Source organism: Nesoenas mayeri (assembly GCF_963082525.1).
Source record: "Nesoenas mayeri genome assembly, chromosome: 5".
NCBI classification, from domain to species: domain Eukaryota; kingdom Metazoa; phylum Chordata; class Aves; order Columbiformes; family Columbidae; genus Nesoenas; species Nesoenas mayeri.
In genome coordinates this window covers 38,831,085-38,848,493 of record NC_137548.1, presented here as the reverse complement: position 1 = coordinate 38,848,493, position 17,409 = coordinate 38,831,085, and the positions used below count along the sequence as shown (strand labels likewise).

The 17,409-nt window shown below is 41.2% G+C and overlaps 1 protein-coding gene across 5 annotated transcripts in view; it reads right to left on the bottom strand.

Moving 5' to 3' along the window:
• Window positions 1–17,409, bottom strand: part of RGS6 (regulator of G protein signaling 6) — a gene marked incomplete at both ends in the record, with an annotated part of 262,525 nt that overhangs the window by 85,125 nt on the left and 159,991 nt on the right. For all 5 annotated transcript variants that reach the window (XM_080345101.1, XM_080345102.1, XM_080345103.1 and 2 more), the window contains one exon: window positions 16,414–16,513. In XM_080345101.1, coding sequence (XP_080201227.1) covers window positions 16,414–16,513 — 100 coding nt within the window. The remainder of the gene's footprint in view (window positions 1–16,413; window positions 16,514–17,409) is intronic.

Here is a 17,409-nt window from a genome sequence, read left to right as displayed (position 1 = left end):
GCCTAGTTGTTTGCATTCCTTTGCCTCCCTGAATACACAAAGGCATGGACATTTCCCTCAGATCATTACTGGACCATGGTAGCCTAATAACCATTCATGCTTCTGAGAATTTCCTCTAGACAGATTTGTTACATCTTTTGACTATAAAGGATGCCAATCCCAGACAAAATACCAATGCAATAGGAAGGTGTCTTACAGACAGCCTTTCTGTATTTTTAAAAGATGATGCTGGACACAAGTTTCAAAAATGCCAAAATGACTTAGACTCCTTTGTTCCATTTTCAAAACAAATGGCCCTCAGGAGCCTACATCCTATCGGATTTCAGCAAATATGTATTGGCATAATAGTTAAAGTCATTTTCTAACAGCAGACTTACCTTTTGAAAGGCACTTCAAGTGTTTCACCCAGCCACATAGATATTGGAGGAGCCTGCCCTTGGTTTCAAACATCCAACTCTTTCTTGAGCTGCCATGTAGTCCCAGATAAAATTTCGTAACTCATCAGGTAGTTTCTTTTCCCTTTACAATTCATCAATGAACATTTTGTAAAACAGATTAAGATTTCTGGGAAAACCTGTGCATGTTTTTTCTCTAGTTAGAGTTTAATGTATAATTATACATTTAAAAAAAGCCATCCACAATGTGTGAACATTTTAGTTCATACACAGTAAAATAAGCAGCTATGTAATTCACATCAGTGTTCCAGCACTGCAAAGATTTCTTCTAAAATGATCAATGGTATGTATCAAAAATCTTCCCTTAAGGGTAAGCAGATAATTTATTGCACAAAAATCATCATTAATGCAACATTAAAGGGACAAAGCCAAAGCACTCTGTAGTTCACATATTTGACAAACTATAAGCTACACACTTTAGACCCTGGTGGACATTTGGGTTCTCTGGTATATTCCAGGCAGATGTATAAATTCAAATTTTTTTTTTTTTTTTTTTTTTGTAAAGTGCCACCATTCAGCTTAATCCCAGTCAAGCATAAAAGGCTAAAAAGCATCTGTGTGACAAGTACTGCCCAGAGATGAGAAAACAGGAGTGATAGCAAGTGGCAAAAAAAGGTTAGTACAGCAGAACAGGTTGAATGTGTCCAGGTGGAATGTGTTGGGATAAGAAAGGGAAAATCATTTCCCTGAACTGCAGGAAAAGATGAAACCTTCAAGCATGCCTAAACACTAAGGGTGAGATGTCCTGGCTGCTGAAGGTAATCAGGGCAGGATCGTCCTGCAGACAGCAGTTGGCTCTCCGTGGCACTAGCAGTAACTCCAGCTATGAACACATGTTCTCGGCCAGACTCTTCAATTAAGTAACTGAGATGGTTACTTGACTGTCACTTACTATATTTGTCAGGTTAGAAGCAAAGGACTACTTTAAATATGTACATGTTAACCTGAATGTTCCTTTGGTCAAACACTCAAATCCAGCTCTATGAGAACATACTTTTGTCTATGTCACACACACAATGTAGAAAGTACATTATGTGCACATGTATAGGATTTTACACATGGCAATGTAAAATGCTAAAAAAATAAAAAAAAAAGAAGTCATATTCCAATCTACTTCCTAGAAGGCTTTTTCATCTTTACTGTGAGGTCCAAACATTCATTCTACATTGCCGAAAAATGAAAATACAATCAAATCCAAACAGAATAGCAAAACATTTGGCTGCCTTCTCCCCCACTGAGTCCCTCCTAGCACACAGCTGCAGACTGAGGAATATCCCATCACAGTACTGCTATATGTGGCTTGTTTTTCCTATATGCTACCCTAGATATCCTCTACAGGATCCATGGCCTGACAGAATATTGGCAGGCATTGGTTTGACCCAGACTGGTCATTCTTACACATCCCTTAGAGTCCACATTTTGCAGTTCATACCTGCTAAGTTGTTCCATGTTAGTTAAGAGACTCATCTCAGAGAAATCTTGTGTATCCTCATGTCTCATTAGGCAAGACCAGTCCCTTCAGCAGCTGCAGGTTATGAGGAAAAAGGCAGAAGCACGAGGGAAGGGACACAACTGGAAAGAACATGCCTTAACTTCCGTCCCTCCCAGCACCTACAGGGAGCATGCAAAAGTATTGCCTTCACCATAATGATTCCAGGGGCAGCTGCATGCATGGGTGTCCACAGCAGCCTGGCTTCACTAGAAGCTACTTTTTAAAAAAACTAGTATTTCAGTAGAGATCCTGCAGGTCTAGACTCCAAAGTCCTTTCAGCAAGTTCTCACCCAAACTGTGGTATTGCATATTATCAGCCCTACTTGGCAGATTTGACTATTTGCAGAGCAGGTTGTATATTACCCGGTGCCCCCATAACATACTACGAAATTACCATCTTCAACACCAAAAGCTTAACCTATCAAGCTCAATAATAAAAAAAAATACAAGTTTGTGTGACAAAAATTGCAGCTGCCATTCATGTGAATGTGCAAGTCTGTATGGGTTTTCTTTAGAGGTAGGGACAGTGGAATTCAATACTACCACTCAGTAAAAAAAGTCTGCTATGCAACGAGGCAAAACGGGATGAACTCTGCAAGTGACTCCCTCTCTTAGCAAATGCGCAGACACAGACTCAGAGGCTCAGTCAGGCTGATCAGGCACTGCCAAGTGACACAGCTGAAGAGCAGATGCTACCTTCCTTTAATTTCGTAAAGCCAGCAAGGTGGCTCAACAGACCCATGCAGACATGACGCAAACCAGCTGCAGGTTTTACCTCTCACTGTGACCGCATATTAATCCATCTCTCTCAGCACCACCTGCAAAGGACGCTCCTCCTGTTCTACAGGGCAAACCTCCAGGCCCATATTAACAATCACTGTCACCCAGAGGTAGCCTGAAGTGAAAATACGTAATTGCAAGTGATCATAACAATCAAGATGTGATGGCTTTTCAACCTCTCCTCATACCCCCTGCCAAAAAAGCTCCCATTCCTACATGCTGTCTTGCTGCACATGACCTGCTCTGATGCTGAGAAATGTGGACTGTTGTAATCTGTCTCTGCCCAGGATCCTGCCTGCCATGTCTCCGTCCTTCTCACAGCCATAGCAAAGAAGGGGACAGTCTTGTACCTATGTCTCCATGTTCACCTGCACTACAGCCTTCTTATCTAACACCTACTCTTTATCTTCACTACTTGTATGAATGGATATAATAAAACCTCAGAACAGCGCTGTCAAACTGCACAGTTTAGCAATGTAAAACACAGAAAGCCCATGTGAAACCACAGACAAGGAGCTCAGCTGCTTGCATCTGACCTTAAATGTCTTCATTGCTCAGTTAGGGTGGTTAGTGCACGCTTTTACTCCTGGGAAATGAAAGGCACTAGAAACACGCAAAGTCTTTCTGAAAGCACCACTTTGATAATCATCTATGTACCTGGTATGCAGGTTCTGAGAGGCTGCTCCAAGCACACAAAATTACAGAGAAGAAAGTGGGAAGCTGGAAGGAGAAAGAGGACACCAGAAGGTAGTGGGGACTAATGGTACCAAGTGTGGAATGAAATGATTGCGGGCTTGAAGCGAAGCGCAGTGGATGAGGCTGCACAGAACCCGTGAGGTGGGGGGAGGCACCACACACAAATGCAAAAAGAGTAGACAGGGACTGAAGGGTCAGCTGGGAGGAGGAGCAGGATTTCTTCATTTTAAAAAAGCAGCATTTTTTAAGGGTGCTAGTAATGCAGTACAGATGCAAATTTCTAACAAACTGCACCTAAAGTGGGCATTTCCTTTTCCATGAACAGACTAGCCCAGGAATCCCAGGAAAGAGCAGTAGGTGGTGACAAAACCAGGCTTTTCTAAAAGAACTTTTATTTCAACAGCATGGGCCCTAACAGAGTGAACCCTACTTTACAGCAGTCACAGACTGACAGACCTCCAGCCTGACACTGTACACACAAAGTCTTTTTCCGTCGTCTGGTACTCTGCATTCTGGTGTGACTTTTCCAGCACTCACACAATCTGCTTTTATACTGTTGGTATTATTTTGAATCATATAATCTAAACCTCTGTTTCAGAAATTGTCTCGTGGCCCGAGACTATTTATAAGAAAATTAACGCAACCCATCCCTGAATCTATCCAAACTGTTGACAAATCCTTGGACTGCTGAAGAAAGATAATGAAATATAATTTAATCTTGACATTTCTGGATTAAACAGTTGACAGGAAAGCACTAGAGGACTCTGTGGCACAGAAGACAGTTGTTTCCAGAGCTGTGCCTAAACTGACAGAGTCTAAACGTTATGAATGAGAGCTCGGCAGAGCTAGAGAAGCTTGTCACAGCAGAGGAGGGAATCCACATTTTAATAATTCAATTAAAGAATGCCAAGGCTGGTGGAAAACAGTGAGCTACTTCTACCTCCGTGTCCTTACGACTGCCCTCACGCTACTGTGGGTGTAATTACATAAGACACACAATCCTTTAATGGAAAGTGGAATTATTTCAGGAAAACAGCTGGCAAATTTAGAGCTAAGTAGGAGCACAGAAACGTCAGTGCTGAACTGAGAGCATGTCAAACATGACCTAGATACCTAATTAGAACTTATGCTTAAATCTAACTTGCACAGTGCTCAAGAAGCAGGCTGACTGAATAGGACAGAGAGCTCTTTATGCTCTTGAGCTTTATTGCCTTGGTTAGATACTGTTCTGATCTCCTCACTCTTCCCCAGCTTTAATTTCACAACACTGACAAATTTGCCAGGGCAGAGTGGAGAAGAGCAGCTTTACAGAATAACGATGCAAAGAGTCTCACTGGTGAGCTTTTCCAGGTTGCCTGAGAGGTTCTCTCAGCACAGAGAGGGGGGAGCTCACTTGGCTTCACATCTGTCCCCAGCTGATCTGCTCTGAGCCAGCACCTACCCTTGGGGACTAAGGAACCGGGAGGGGGATGCTCTCCTGTGGGGTGCTGTGGATGGTAACCCCCCTGCCTCAAGCACCCCAGCCTAATGGGCTCCTGCATCCCTAGAAAGTACTTGAGGAAAGAAAAGTGGGGAATGTAGAGAAATCCACAAAACCTGAACACCACTCTGTCTTGAGTTTATTTATGTTCACACACAGAACAAGCATCTGCAGCTAAGTCCCAAGTCACCAAAAGGATTAGCAATATAAGGGAATATAACACGTTAATTAAGAACGGCTCCATGAAAGCTAACTATAATCAGTCAAAATATTACTTCCTTAAAATACAGCACTCTGCAAGAAGAAAGCTCTGGCTATGTTTATTTTAATTTTTCCTTATGCTATTCTCCACTGGGACAGAGAAACACAATCCTTTCAGTTTTTAAATAAAAGTATCCAAATACAGAGGAATACATTCACAGATGTTTGCTCAGTTGTCTTGTACAAAAAATCAGCGGAACCTGCAGATATCTTGAGTTATCTGAATGACTGAGATAGTCCCCACAGGGCAGCCCATACAAGTTAATGGGAAAGAACAGTCTGCAAAGAAAGATTGTAACATGCCAACGTGTTCTCTTACTGGAGCCAAGACACGAAAGAATGTTTGTAGGTCAGGTGTGTTTGTTAACTTGATGCTCAGTTCCTGGCAATGGGAGTAAAAACCTGAACAGGGAACAAACAAGCAGTATGTCATTGACAGAGATGGTGCTGCGATATGCTAACATACTATGTAATAAACAGAAACTCATTAATTTGTTTATGTATCATGGATAAGAACCAAAGTAACGGAGTGCTTACCAGACCCTTTCTTGATGGGCATCTTCCTGTTGGGACTTGGTGCCTAGTGGGCAAAGGGTAACAGGAGGGTCAGTGTGGTGTTCCCCCTCCCAGGTGAAGGTGGCTGTGGAGCAGGGTCAGGGAGGTTACGCTACCCCGCTCTTGGCACTAGCACAGCAGTCAATGGAAAACTTCAGGCAGTTCTGGTGCTCACTGTTCAAAAAGGTTGTTAAAAACTTGGGAAAGTGTCCGGGAGAGAAGCACAAGAGGAATTAAAGGCCTTGAAAAAGTGCTTTGTAGTCAGACACTCTTTCAGGGACACAATTTATTAGCCTCACAAATAGAAAGTGAAGGGGCTATTTCACTGCAGTGACTAAGTATCTTTTTGGGGAGAATAAATATCTTCAATGGCAACCATAAAAACAGGTTAAATACCACAAGATGATTCGGACAAAGTCAGAGCAGACACAAGGAACAACTTTTGGCATATTACTATTTTTTTAAGGGTGACAATGATTTTTTAAAGGTTACAGCAGATTTTTCATGTCAGGCAATTTTTAAACAGGATACTTTCCTATAAGATCTACAGTTGTAGAGAGATTTAGAGGCAGGGAAACTGTATGTAAGCAGACCAAACCAAAGGGTGACCTCAACCTCCTGCTGCACAGCCCAGCACTCTGTGCAAATGTCTCCATCCCTCCTCTGCTCACCCAGGGACAGCCTCTCCTCCCAGGAACATGAGCTGCACTTGCAACCATTCCAGGACACTCAACCAGACTTGTGGGCCTTGACACCTGTGTCATTTATTGCTGGGCACAGGGCTGCAGTGTCTGAACTGACTCTTGTCAGCTCCCACCAGGCACAAACTGGTGGCAAAGCAAGTTTCTGGGGTCAGTAAACAAAGGTGTACCAACAAGCTCATTTTGAAAGGTTGGTTTGTTTCTTTGTTTTCTGGTGTACTGTTGTTTTGTTGTTGTTGTTAGGGTTTTTTTGTTTGTTTTTTTTTTATTTTTTCTTTCTTCTTTTATAGTTTCAAGTTGTGTCTTCTCAACTTCTAGGGCATGTGTCATCTTCAAGCAAATCTTATAGCTCTCCAAGAAAGCAAGCTACTATGTCTAAGACCCAACACTCTTTGGAGCTCTAAATTCAATTCCTTCTACTTTAGAAAAAAAAAATCCATAATGCAATATCTATGTGGCAATGACATAAATGATGAATAAAAAATGCTACAATGCAAAACTATTAAATCACATTTTAAGCCTTCTGATTCTGTTTTTTCTACTTGACAAAAGAAATAAACTTTGATGAATATGCCACTGCCAATTAATTAATTTCAGCAACAACAGCTTTGAATAGCCTCGTGATTGAAACTTGATCACAATACAGTAACTTTTATTTCTTTTCAGTGGCTACTACTGCTCCCTTAGAAAGCTCATCTGTCACTGTGCAATCCCATCCACAAAAAAAATATGTACAAAATTAACAGAATAAAACTTCCTATGCAATACAACACAACACCCCACAACAACTGGATGTAAAACTTTCCACTGCTACAGACATACATTACTTTTCTTATCAGTCTTTGTTTTTCGTTTGGTTTGGGTTTAGCGTAATTAGCATTTTATATTAAACAACTTCTCAAAGTTTCTTGCACGTTTATTACTCAGTTCTAGGTAAAAGTTAATCCTGCAATCCTGGCCATATTGTGGAGGTATCTGTATGCAGAAAATTCTTATTGTGCAAGTGACCTTGTAGTGAAGTAGGATCCTGAGACTCTCTTCTTACAAAGCACACAGCCATCAAACAAGAATTAACTAAATGAAGACCCAATTGCTTAGTTTTATTTCTCTGCAGGACTAAAATATAATTTTCTTCCCTGCATGTGGTAGTGAATCATACATCAAAAATATCCAAGCTCATCAATTCACACCATACTCAAAACAAATCCATGGGAAACCAGCATGCAATTTTGAGAGATTTATCCACACAGAAAAAGAAGTTAAAGATAACACGCAAATCTGTATTATTTATCATGGTGGATATGTAAGGAAAGCCTGAAAGTTGTTTCATTTTCATGTTTGCTATTTCTGACGGAAGGTTCTAAAGCCAAATCTATGGCATTCTCGGGTGCTATGTAGTGCAAACACATAACAGACCAAAGATCTGAGTATTTTTACTGGAACAGGCAAAATAAAACAAATTATTCATCAGCTATTCCACACAAGCCAGGTAATAGCATTTTGTCCACCCCAGTGCTATGGCAGCCCCCTTCAACTACAGCATCTTGTAGAGACATACCTAACTGTCCCCAGTGTAGCTTCTAGCAACAGTAATTTCTGACTGGTGTGCTATTTACGGCTGGTAAAAATAAGCTGGTGCACTATGTAATTCTTTGTACTATTTAAAGTAAAAAACCCAAACCAACCTTTTCACCTCACCCCCAACAGTCACATTATTGGTAACTTCAGTGTTGTAACTGAGATGTATCATACACAGAAGAATCATTCACCTATCAAACCTAATGTATGTGTAAAAGAATAGAAAATGATTCATGAGACCGGATTTACAGTTACCAAAGTTAACTTCTGCATTTCATTAGAACAACACATTGATTAAAGTCAGGAAATTTAAACTCCAGAACAAACTGTTGTGTTTCGCAATAAAAGCCCCTTAATTAAAATGCAAGTAAGAATCTGCTCAATAAATAATACCCTGAAAATTACTTTTACTAAAAAAAGCCAAAGAACAATAGATAAAAATGAACAGAATATATGCATGGAATAATGAGGTAGATGTATTCACCAAACCATGAGAGGGGTTTGTTTTTCCAATGGCTGGAATGGCATCAGATTAAAGCAATAGATTCAAAGTAATGACTGCCTAACCACGCTTCAAATATTTTCTCCTTCATGCTGCTATTGATCACCATTGGGCACTTAGGTATCACTGCTTTTCCAGTACCTCGAGGTGTTATAAAAATGGTTTGTCTAAGGGTCAGACCTCCACATACGCCTCTGTTGGGTACATGGGTTCTCAGGCACAGTGGGAGCAAAGCTGCTCTGCTGTGTATTTGATGCTTCGCAGCCCACAGGAGTGCTGGAGGCGGGGCACAAACAAAGCAAGAGGTGTCAATAAAATGCAGAACTCTGTTGGTAGAGCACACACCTCCCAAGTTGCTGTCAGTGCAGAGAAGAGAGGTGAAGTACTGCAGCTTGAGTGCAGCCTGCTCAACACTCGCATCCACAAATCAAAGCCACGCAGTACTTATAATTAATCTCTGCTCTTTTGCTGTGTCATTCAGATCTAGAAACAAACTTTTGTAATAATGCTGCGCTTTTGAAGATAGCAAGATGAATGCAGAAAAGCATTAATCATTCATTCCCATGAATTTCTACAGGCGTTGAAAGATTGTTGACTTTTCCTTTTAATGTTTTATTCATTAGCCACAATATTCCAGCAGCTAAATGTTGTGTTTCAGGATAAAATTGCAGTCAGCAACAAGAATGCTCTTAATATGTAACATTTTTTGTTATTGTGGCTCAATTACCAATTCATCTAAACACTGGAGTTCAGCAGGTAATTTATCATCAAATCTGTCTCTGTTCCAGCTTTTAGGCTCTACTGAAAGATTGAAAAGGCCTAAAAACAATTCTTGGGGAAAAAAAAAAATAAAATTAAACCATTTTTAATAGATCAGCTTTGTTCCAGGCTCATAGCTTTCATTTGATGCCTTCCAGCTCAGTAATTTTTATGCTCGTATTTTTCAATAAGAGGAATTCTAATTTTTTGTTGTTCTAACTTCTGCCCAGGTGGTTGGAAGGTCTTGGTTATATTTTCACTGCTGGTGACTAGGAAGAGCAGGCAAGTCACTGCAGAAAGACAAAGCTGGACTATTTGGTGATTTTGGCAATTTTTTTCATTGTATTTTTATTGCCCACAGTAATATCCATGTAGCATGATTATTTATGCTTCCAAGTTACTACAGCTTCACTTGATGATGCAGAGGTTCAAAAGCAGCAAGAACAAGCAGGACCAGGAAAGACCTTCAAAATTATAATGTCAGGAAATGAATATTCAGGGCTTTTAGACAATACTTGAGAGGCCATTTTACTGACTGAATACTAAAGTATCAGGATGTGTTCCATAAGCGTTCTGCAGGGGCCATAGCCAAATTTTAATGTACCCTCTGCTGTGATGTGCTTTTCCTCTAATGTTTTCCACCTCAGGTATGACTACTTTGAAGTGCATGGTCATGTGAAATGTCCAATTTTTGTCATTTAAAAGCGATGCTTTATGTCATTTAATCATTTGTGTGCACACATTTTTTAAGGGATGCGTAAGCTCCACGTGAGCTACACCTGAGCTGGGAGAGCACAGGACACACGGCCTGGCTTGTGGGGAAGGTAAAGCTGCAGAACTGAACTGTAGCTTGGGTGCAGCAGAGGGCAGTGACACACACACACCAGCACTCCTCACTCTGCACAGCACCTACAAATACTGAAGCCTGCCCTTGTTCATTTCCAGCATTCACCACTTACCAGTCACTCTCAGGCTTATTAAGAAAAATTGCATGCTGCATGCTCTTTATATGTATTTAAGCATGCACATGTGCAGTTGCACAGAAACAGATTGAATATTCACTTCTAAAAATATTAATTCTGGTTGCTTTCTCTTATTTCTTTGACAACCATATCCTATCCAATTCATCTGCTATCCCTTTCGTCCTCTGAAAATCAAATCCTCTAAATTTTTGCTTCACAAGGCATTGATCTGCCTATTAACAACAAGCAAAGAATTGCTACACTTTGGAGAGCTGATTCCCTCTTTCTCTCCCCCATTTCTCTCACCCTTTGAAAAGTAGGAAGCTGGATGCACTTAAAGGGAAAAAAGGAGGGAGGAGAGAGCTGTGGATGAAGACAGTTCAACTCTGTGGCTCCTTAACTGGGTTGTCTCCTGGCATGGGAATAGAGAGCTAGGGAGAAAGCTACAGGAAAAAAAAATTGCAAAGCATGCACTACTCATGTAATAGCTGACACATCTAATGCTATGTGATTCACAGCAGCTTTGAAATACTAGATTAAAAGGTATAACAACCTTCTTATTGAGGGAAGGATGGATTACATTTCCGTTGGGTGCAATTTGAAGAAGAGATGCATAAAAGAAAACATAAGTTCTGATCATGAAGCCCAGTCTTGACTTGAATTAGTTTAAATGCAACTTGCTAAGAACAATTGATTTTTGGGGAGAAATAAATGGATTTGCATGCTCAATCAGTGTTTGCAAGCCGGTGCCCACCACACAATTGCATGACATTGTTGAATTTATTGTGTAGCATCTGCTGTACTTAAATGTGGAAAGCCACCAGAAATGGTACAGTACTATATATTTATATACAAATATATACCAATTTTAACCCAAGAGCACATACTATGTATCATTTATAAACCAGTAAACACACAAAATTATTTTGGATACTGACTTAATGTTTGGGAAAGGCTTTTTTCTTGTTCTGCTTTTTTTAACTAAATGGGCTCACTCATGCTTAAGCAAAAGGTTGCTCACACCCATTTTGACAAATGTTCTGGCTGTTCAGGTTCAGAGACCAGCGCTGTCCCAGATTCAGGGACTGATGGTTTAGATCTAGAATGAAACCACTCAAATGTTCAGAGAGATCTGTGTCAGGCTCAGCCCTCCAGTTAGAATCCTGTGGTTAGATGCTGCAAGCAGTGGGACAGACAGCTCAGGGGAAGCCACATCCTTGTGTATCATGGAGTCATTTGGTCCCAATGAAAAGCAGTTTCTGTAAGGCATTAAGGCATGTTCTACGCATGAAAAAAAAGCACTAAGAAAGTGAACACTGTGGCACAGCACTCAGCCTGTCAGCCTGCTCTCCAGGCCCCGTGAGGGTGGTGGCTTTTGTCAGCATTGCCAGTCCTAGTCCTGCTCACCACACCACCGACCTCTTTCTTTATACAATTCCTCTGAACGGTGACCTTTCAAACCCAGGAGATTATGAACCTGCTCTTCTGCCTTGCACCTCTGGCTGCCACATCTGGATGGGAGATGTGTTTGATCTTCTTTGAAGAGAAAAGGCAATGAATACACTCAAACTGGGACCACAGGAACTCATCTTGCAATGGGTATACAAAATCCTCCAGCACAACTTGACTGTCCTGAACTACACCATCAGGGAACACTATCAATAATAAACTCTCTCTTTCCCAGCACTATAGGATTTCCATACTCCATCCAAACACATTTTCTTTGAGCAAATGACATTCTGATGTGTTCTGGGACAACACCATAGGCATTTGCCAAGACACATGCTGGCTTCTTCAGACAGAGACACACGGCAGTTTAAACTTGGTTTAGATCACAAGTCTCAAGTAATGACAGGCCACCTGGCACATTTCAGTCATACTGACAATTTCTGCTCAGAGAGGTCCGGGACAGACGTGGCAGGTCAGCAGTGAAATGCACTGGCAGGGCTGCGTGCATGAAGCAGCGTGGCAGCACTTAACCCAAACCGGTCCAGCCATGACATCACCCATCAATCCCTTCACGGCCACAGAGGCAGCTTTGGGAGTGCAGCAAGGCGATGAGTGAGTGTTGGGGTAAGGTCTGGAGCAGTGCACAAGTGAGGGGACGGCTGCTGGAAGAAAGAGGTATCACTCAAAATGGAGCCGTGGGGACAGGACTGCTTGAAGTCAGGGGGTAATGGGTCAGAATGAAGTTGTATCAATCAAAACTTCTTGGGAGAAGGGCAGAATGGTGCAAGCCTTGTAGACTGCACATCACCTTTGGGTTGCTTTAGCAAAGACACTGGTACACAGGATCAGACAGTACACAGGACCAGGAAAAATCTGGAATGAGGCTGTAGGCAGATTGGGGAGCATGAAGGAGGCTTTTTGCACTGGAAAGTTCAGCTGCTGCAGCACTGACTTCCTTCTGACTTGTTTCAGCAATAGTGTATAGGGCCAAGTCTGGATCAGTTAGAGAAGAAAGTACACACATTTGGTCCTCCTACCAAACAGGAAGTTACTTTTAAGATGCAATTGTATAGAAATCAAAAAGACGACTAGAAAGTCAGTTTTGCTGCTGGTTAGTTTAATGAGATGTTCTTACAACAGTTTGATGACTGGGAAAATAAAGAAATGCTGATTCATTTACAGAAACAGAATCATTACTGAGGAAACTGTTTTCTCACTAAAAGAGAAATGTAAAACTCCATTTTTTGCAGCAACTGCCATCATGGATGTTGGCTGATGACCCAGTCTGGGCATGGATCACAGCACTACTCAATGCCTGCCCTCAGTCACTTTTACTGTCTGTTTGTGCATTGTGTTAGTGCTGTACTCTAAACTTACCATTAGAAAACATCATATACATGCATACAGATGCCACATGGACTGGTTTCATCTTACCTTCACACTCTGTGGCTTGCCCATAGAAGTGAAGACTGAACCAAGAAGATAGTGGTGTGATGTGTCCTCCTTTGCCTGACCTACTTTAAGCCAAAAGCCAGGGAAGAGGATACACAAATCTACTTCTAATGCAGATTAAAACGTGCCTTTGGCACAGTATCTCCACACAGACTCATCATACATTCAAAAAAGGTTTTTTCATCCATTTCCCAGATTCATGTTGTTGAGAGGGGACCCTTAATGATAGCTTCCCGAGGCTCCTTCTCCTCACATTACCCCACGCCTCATTCACAACTTAGGCATCAGGACAGATGAAAGCAAAACACAGATGAGCCTTTTTTTTTCCCTGGTATTCAGACTTTAAATCAAACACCCACTTTGCTACGCTATAAGCAGAGCTGCCTGTTTAGTGTACCGAGGCACTGCTATAATGTTTCTTTTTCTTTAAGATTTAACATTTCTCCTGTGAGAAGCAATTACAATAGAAGTGTCAAGCAAAAATAAACCGCTGTTAATCACAGTTACTGTGAGCTTGCCAAGTAAATCACATCTCAGTGTTGCTGTTCCATTTTTCAGGTAGAAATAAAAAGCGTGGGAGAACGCCAGAGTCTAGAAATTCAGCTCTTCCCAAGAAGGGGTCTGAGTTTTTGAAAATACAAGCTCTTCTCTTATATTAGTGACATGGAGTGGAATTAGACAAGCACTAAAATTGAGTATCTGATGATCGGAAGAATAATTCAGGTTGGAAAGATTCTCTGGAGGTCACGTAGTCTGACCTCCACCCAAAGCAAGGCCAAATGCAGTCTCAGGTCAGATTGCGCAGTTCATCTGTGCTCAGGGGTTCCTGAACAGCTCCAAAACACTGCTTCCACAGCCTCTCCAGACTACCAGCCCATGCTCAGCCACTCTGAGACTAAAAAGCTTTCTTCCTAAATCTGGTTGAGATTTCATTTCCTGCCACTTGTGTACATTGTCTTTCCTGCTTCCACCATGCACTCCTGAGAAGGGTCTGACCCTGTCTTCTTTATAGCCTCTCTTTTCCTTAGCTTTCCCTTCTCAAGACTGAACAAGCTCAGCGTCCTCAGCTTCTGCTCAAACATTGGTGCTCCTGCCTTTTCAATGGCTCCAGCTCATTACCTACCTATCACAAATACTGGAATTATATACAAATTTATTTTGGTTTTGATCTCTATAGGCAGGTCTATACCTCTGAAAGAAGAAATGAGAAATTCAGAAAACACTGGGCACACAGATGAGCCATTATTTTCCCATACTTTTCAAACTTAGAGGCTTCCTATGCTGCCTGACACGTCACAAGGGAACCGCCTTCAAATCAGCTGAAGGGAACGGTACTGAGCTGTTCCCCTCCAAATCTGAGAATTTTCTGTGAGTTTTAGAGGAAGCTTTTGTTCTTATTTTGTCTTCAGCTTTTCACTATTCCCCATGCAGTGAAAAACCAGCCAAGTCAGGGTGATGTAGTTGCAGCTGCTGCTCCAGAACGGCAGAGTGCAAGGGGAAAGCTGCCAGCCAGGGTGGTACCTAAGAATAAGTACAGTCAGCTTAAAGATGCTGTGAAGTCCCCTATTTCCTTTGAGTAATGGGACAACTTGACAATTACATCAACTGCTTAATCAACGCTATTAATACGAATATTATCAGGAATATCAGAAACTTTTTTTAGCTGAATAAATCTGAAGACATCCAGTTTGTGTATTGTAAACTTGAGATCATGGAATGAGTTTTTAAATCAGATACATAGTTATTCTCCCCAGGAATCTTCAAGAACAGTTAGTTCATACCTGCTTCAGCCATAACCTGCAATTTAGTAACAAAACTTTCACTTCTTATTCTAGACTCAGGTTTCTTTTCCACAGCAACTGCCAGTTACACTTACTCACCACCCTGAGATCAATTTCCAACAGAAGAGCCTGTTGCTCAATAAAAAGGGATTAACTGGACTGAGCCTCATCTAAGTAAAAACTTCATTCCCCCATTTCCATATTCCCTGCCTATCACCAAGAACCCTGCAGATTTGTATTCCATCCCTGGAGCTTAAGTGGGACATTTTTTTCTGATACAAGGATATCAAATCACACTCCTGAACCAACCAACACAAGCTCGAACTCTGCTCAATCCAACTGTTCTCACAGTAAAGAGATTGCTGAAGTGCTCAGCTCAGAGATGCTCCACTGCAGGGAACCCTCTTTGCAGTGGCCAGACACCAGCTGCACTGCCAGCATCCCTGTCGGCTAGAGGTTATTTCCCCATTATTTTACAACAGTATAAAGTCCCCAAGAGTAAGAAAGGTCTTGGGAAGACCAGTTTTCTCTCAGTTACAGGTGAGCTGTCTGCATACAGCAATGCAATCATTTGAATTTTACTGCAGCAAAGTCTCAGCCACAGAGAAGGAAGCTCTTTTCTTTTCAGAACTGAAGGAGAAACTTCCCTAAATAGACTCATCAGTATGTGTATCTGGTCTGATTCAGATAGAGACTCTGGAGCACAGAGAAAATTGTATTTACTTTGCAGAGGTAAGCAACATCATAAATTATAAGTCACAGGAGTAGCTAGGTATCTCCTAATGGACAATAGTCTACCAGTAAAAAGATGGAAAACAGTAGTTTTGTATCACCATAGTGAATACTGCTATTGAGTTAGTGAAACCAGAAACCCAAGTACAAATTCTCCAAGCAATTTACATCACTCTGAATGAAGTCACCATCTATCAACGGCAAAGTTAGTTGTTGCACTGGAAGACACTGTGTCTGGAAATACGGGTAGGAACTGTTTTGTACTCTGACTCCCAGTTCCTGCACATCTGCATTTTTGTACATAGAGCTTTAATAAAACAGTATACATGCATGGAAGGTATTTCACATTCCTTTACTCATCTGGTAAGAGTATCTGGGTATGAGTGAGAAAACATGGTTTCAACTTTCCTTCCGGAGTTCTTCCACAAGATCTTCCTACTGTCATAGTGAATGACTTTGCCTGGTTAGAGATATACATATATATATATATATATATATATATATATATGTATGTATATATATATATTAGTCATAAAAGCTATATAACATTTTAAAATATAACTCACCCCAAAGATACACAAAACCTTGCTTAAACTAAAACTAAGAAATTTTTGTTCAATATTTCATCTCATAAAAATGACATGCAGAAAAAATAAGCAGAGGAAACCATTTTTCTCTTACACTCCTTTTTTTTTCTTTTTGTGGCTTTAGAAGTGTATTTGCTTAGAGGCAGCAAGTACCATCTCATGCTCTCTTCCCTGCTAACGAGGGTCCTTACCGGTGACGACGCTGGGGATTTTGGACAGAAAGCTCTTGACAGTGCGGATGGGAACTCCACCTGTTTTGTCATCTTGCATTCTCGTAATGATGTCTTCAATCTGTCAAAAAGAAGGAGAGGCTTAGTGGTTTATGCAAAATGGTGACAGTTACGTTTATATACCCTGAGTGCTTTGGAACCCTGCTGGTAAGGATGGGCTTCATATATACCATGTGTGCTACTGCACAACCACAGACCTAGACACATGGCTACCACTTCCCAAATTTAAACCCTGAGACTAGAAATCTCAAGACAACGTAGGCCAGCTTGATCATGGTGGTCAGATACTGACAATCCAACTGCAATCGTTCGTTTTTTGCCGACCGGGTTGACACAACCATGTTGTTCAGTCTGCATGTGAATTGGGTTAGACTCTATACTGCAACCAGTGCTTCCCTTCCAGTTTGCCCCATTCTCCATTTGAATCCTCGATACTGTAACCTTGGGAGGGCTTTCATTTCCCAAAGGCTCCCAGACATCACCAATAGGCTGTGGTTTGAGAAGAGCCTGAGACAGAAAACACCACAAGGTGATTCCTCTGTGCCCCATGCTGCAGGGTGGGCTGGTGGGACATGTATGGGGTTACCATATAAAGTACACAACCCAAAGCAAAATGATCGCAGAGGAAAACTGCTTAGATTTTCACAGCCTAGTTCACTTTTACTTCACAGGCACATACACAATCCATCACATACAAGGAAACATACAATCATCTTCAAAAGGCATAGCAATTGGAAGGTCTGATTACTAGGTCAAGGAGCTTAATCCTCCTCCTGTTTACTCTAAAATTGGAATGGATTTTTGCTCCTTTTGAAGCTACACCTCCTGTGTTTATTTGAAGTTAACACCAGGGAGAACAAAAAGCTGCACACAAACTTAGTGCGGAAATTTGCTATCTTCAAAACCCTTCTTCTTTCAAGTTAATAAGTTCTCAGAAGCTCAACAAAAAATAAACCT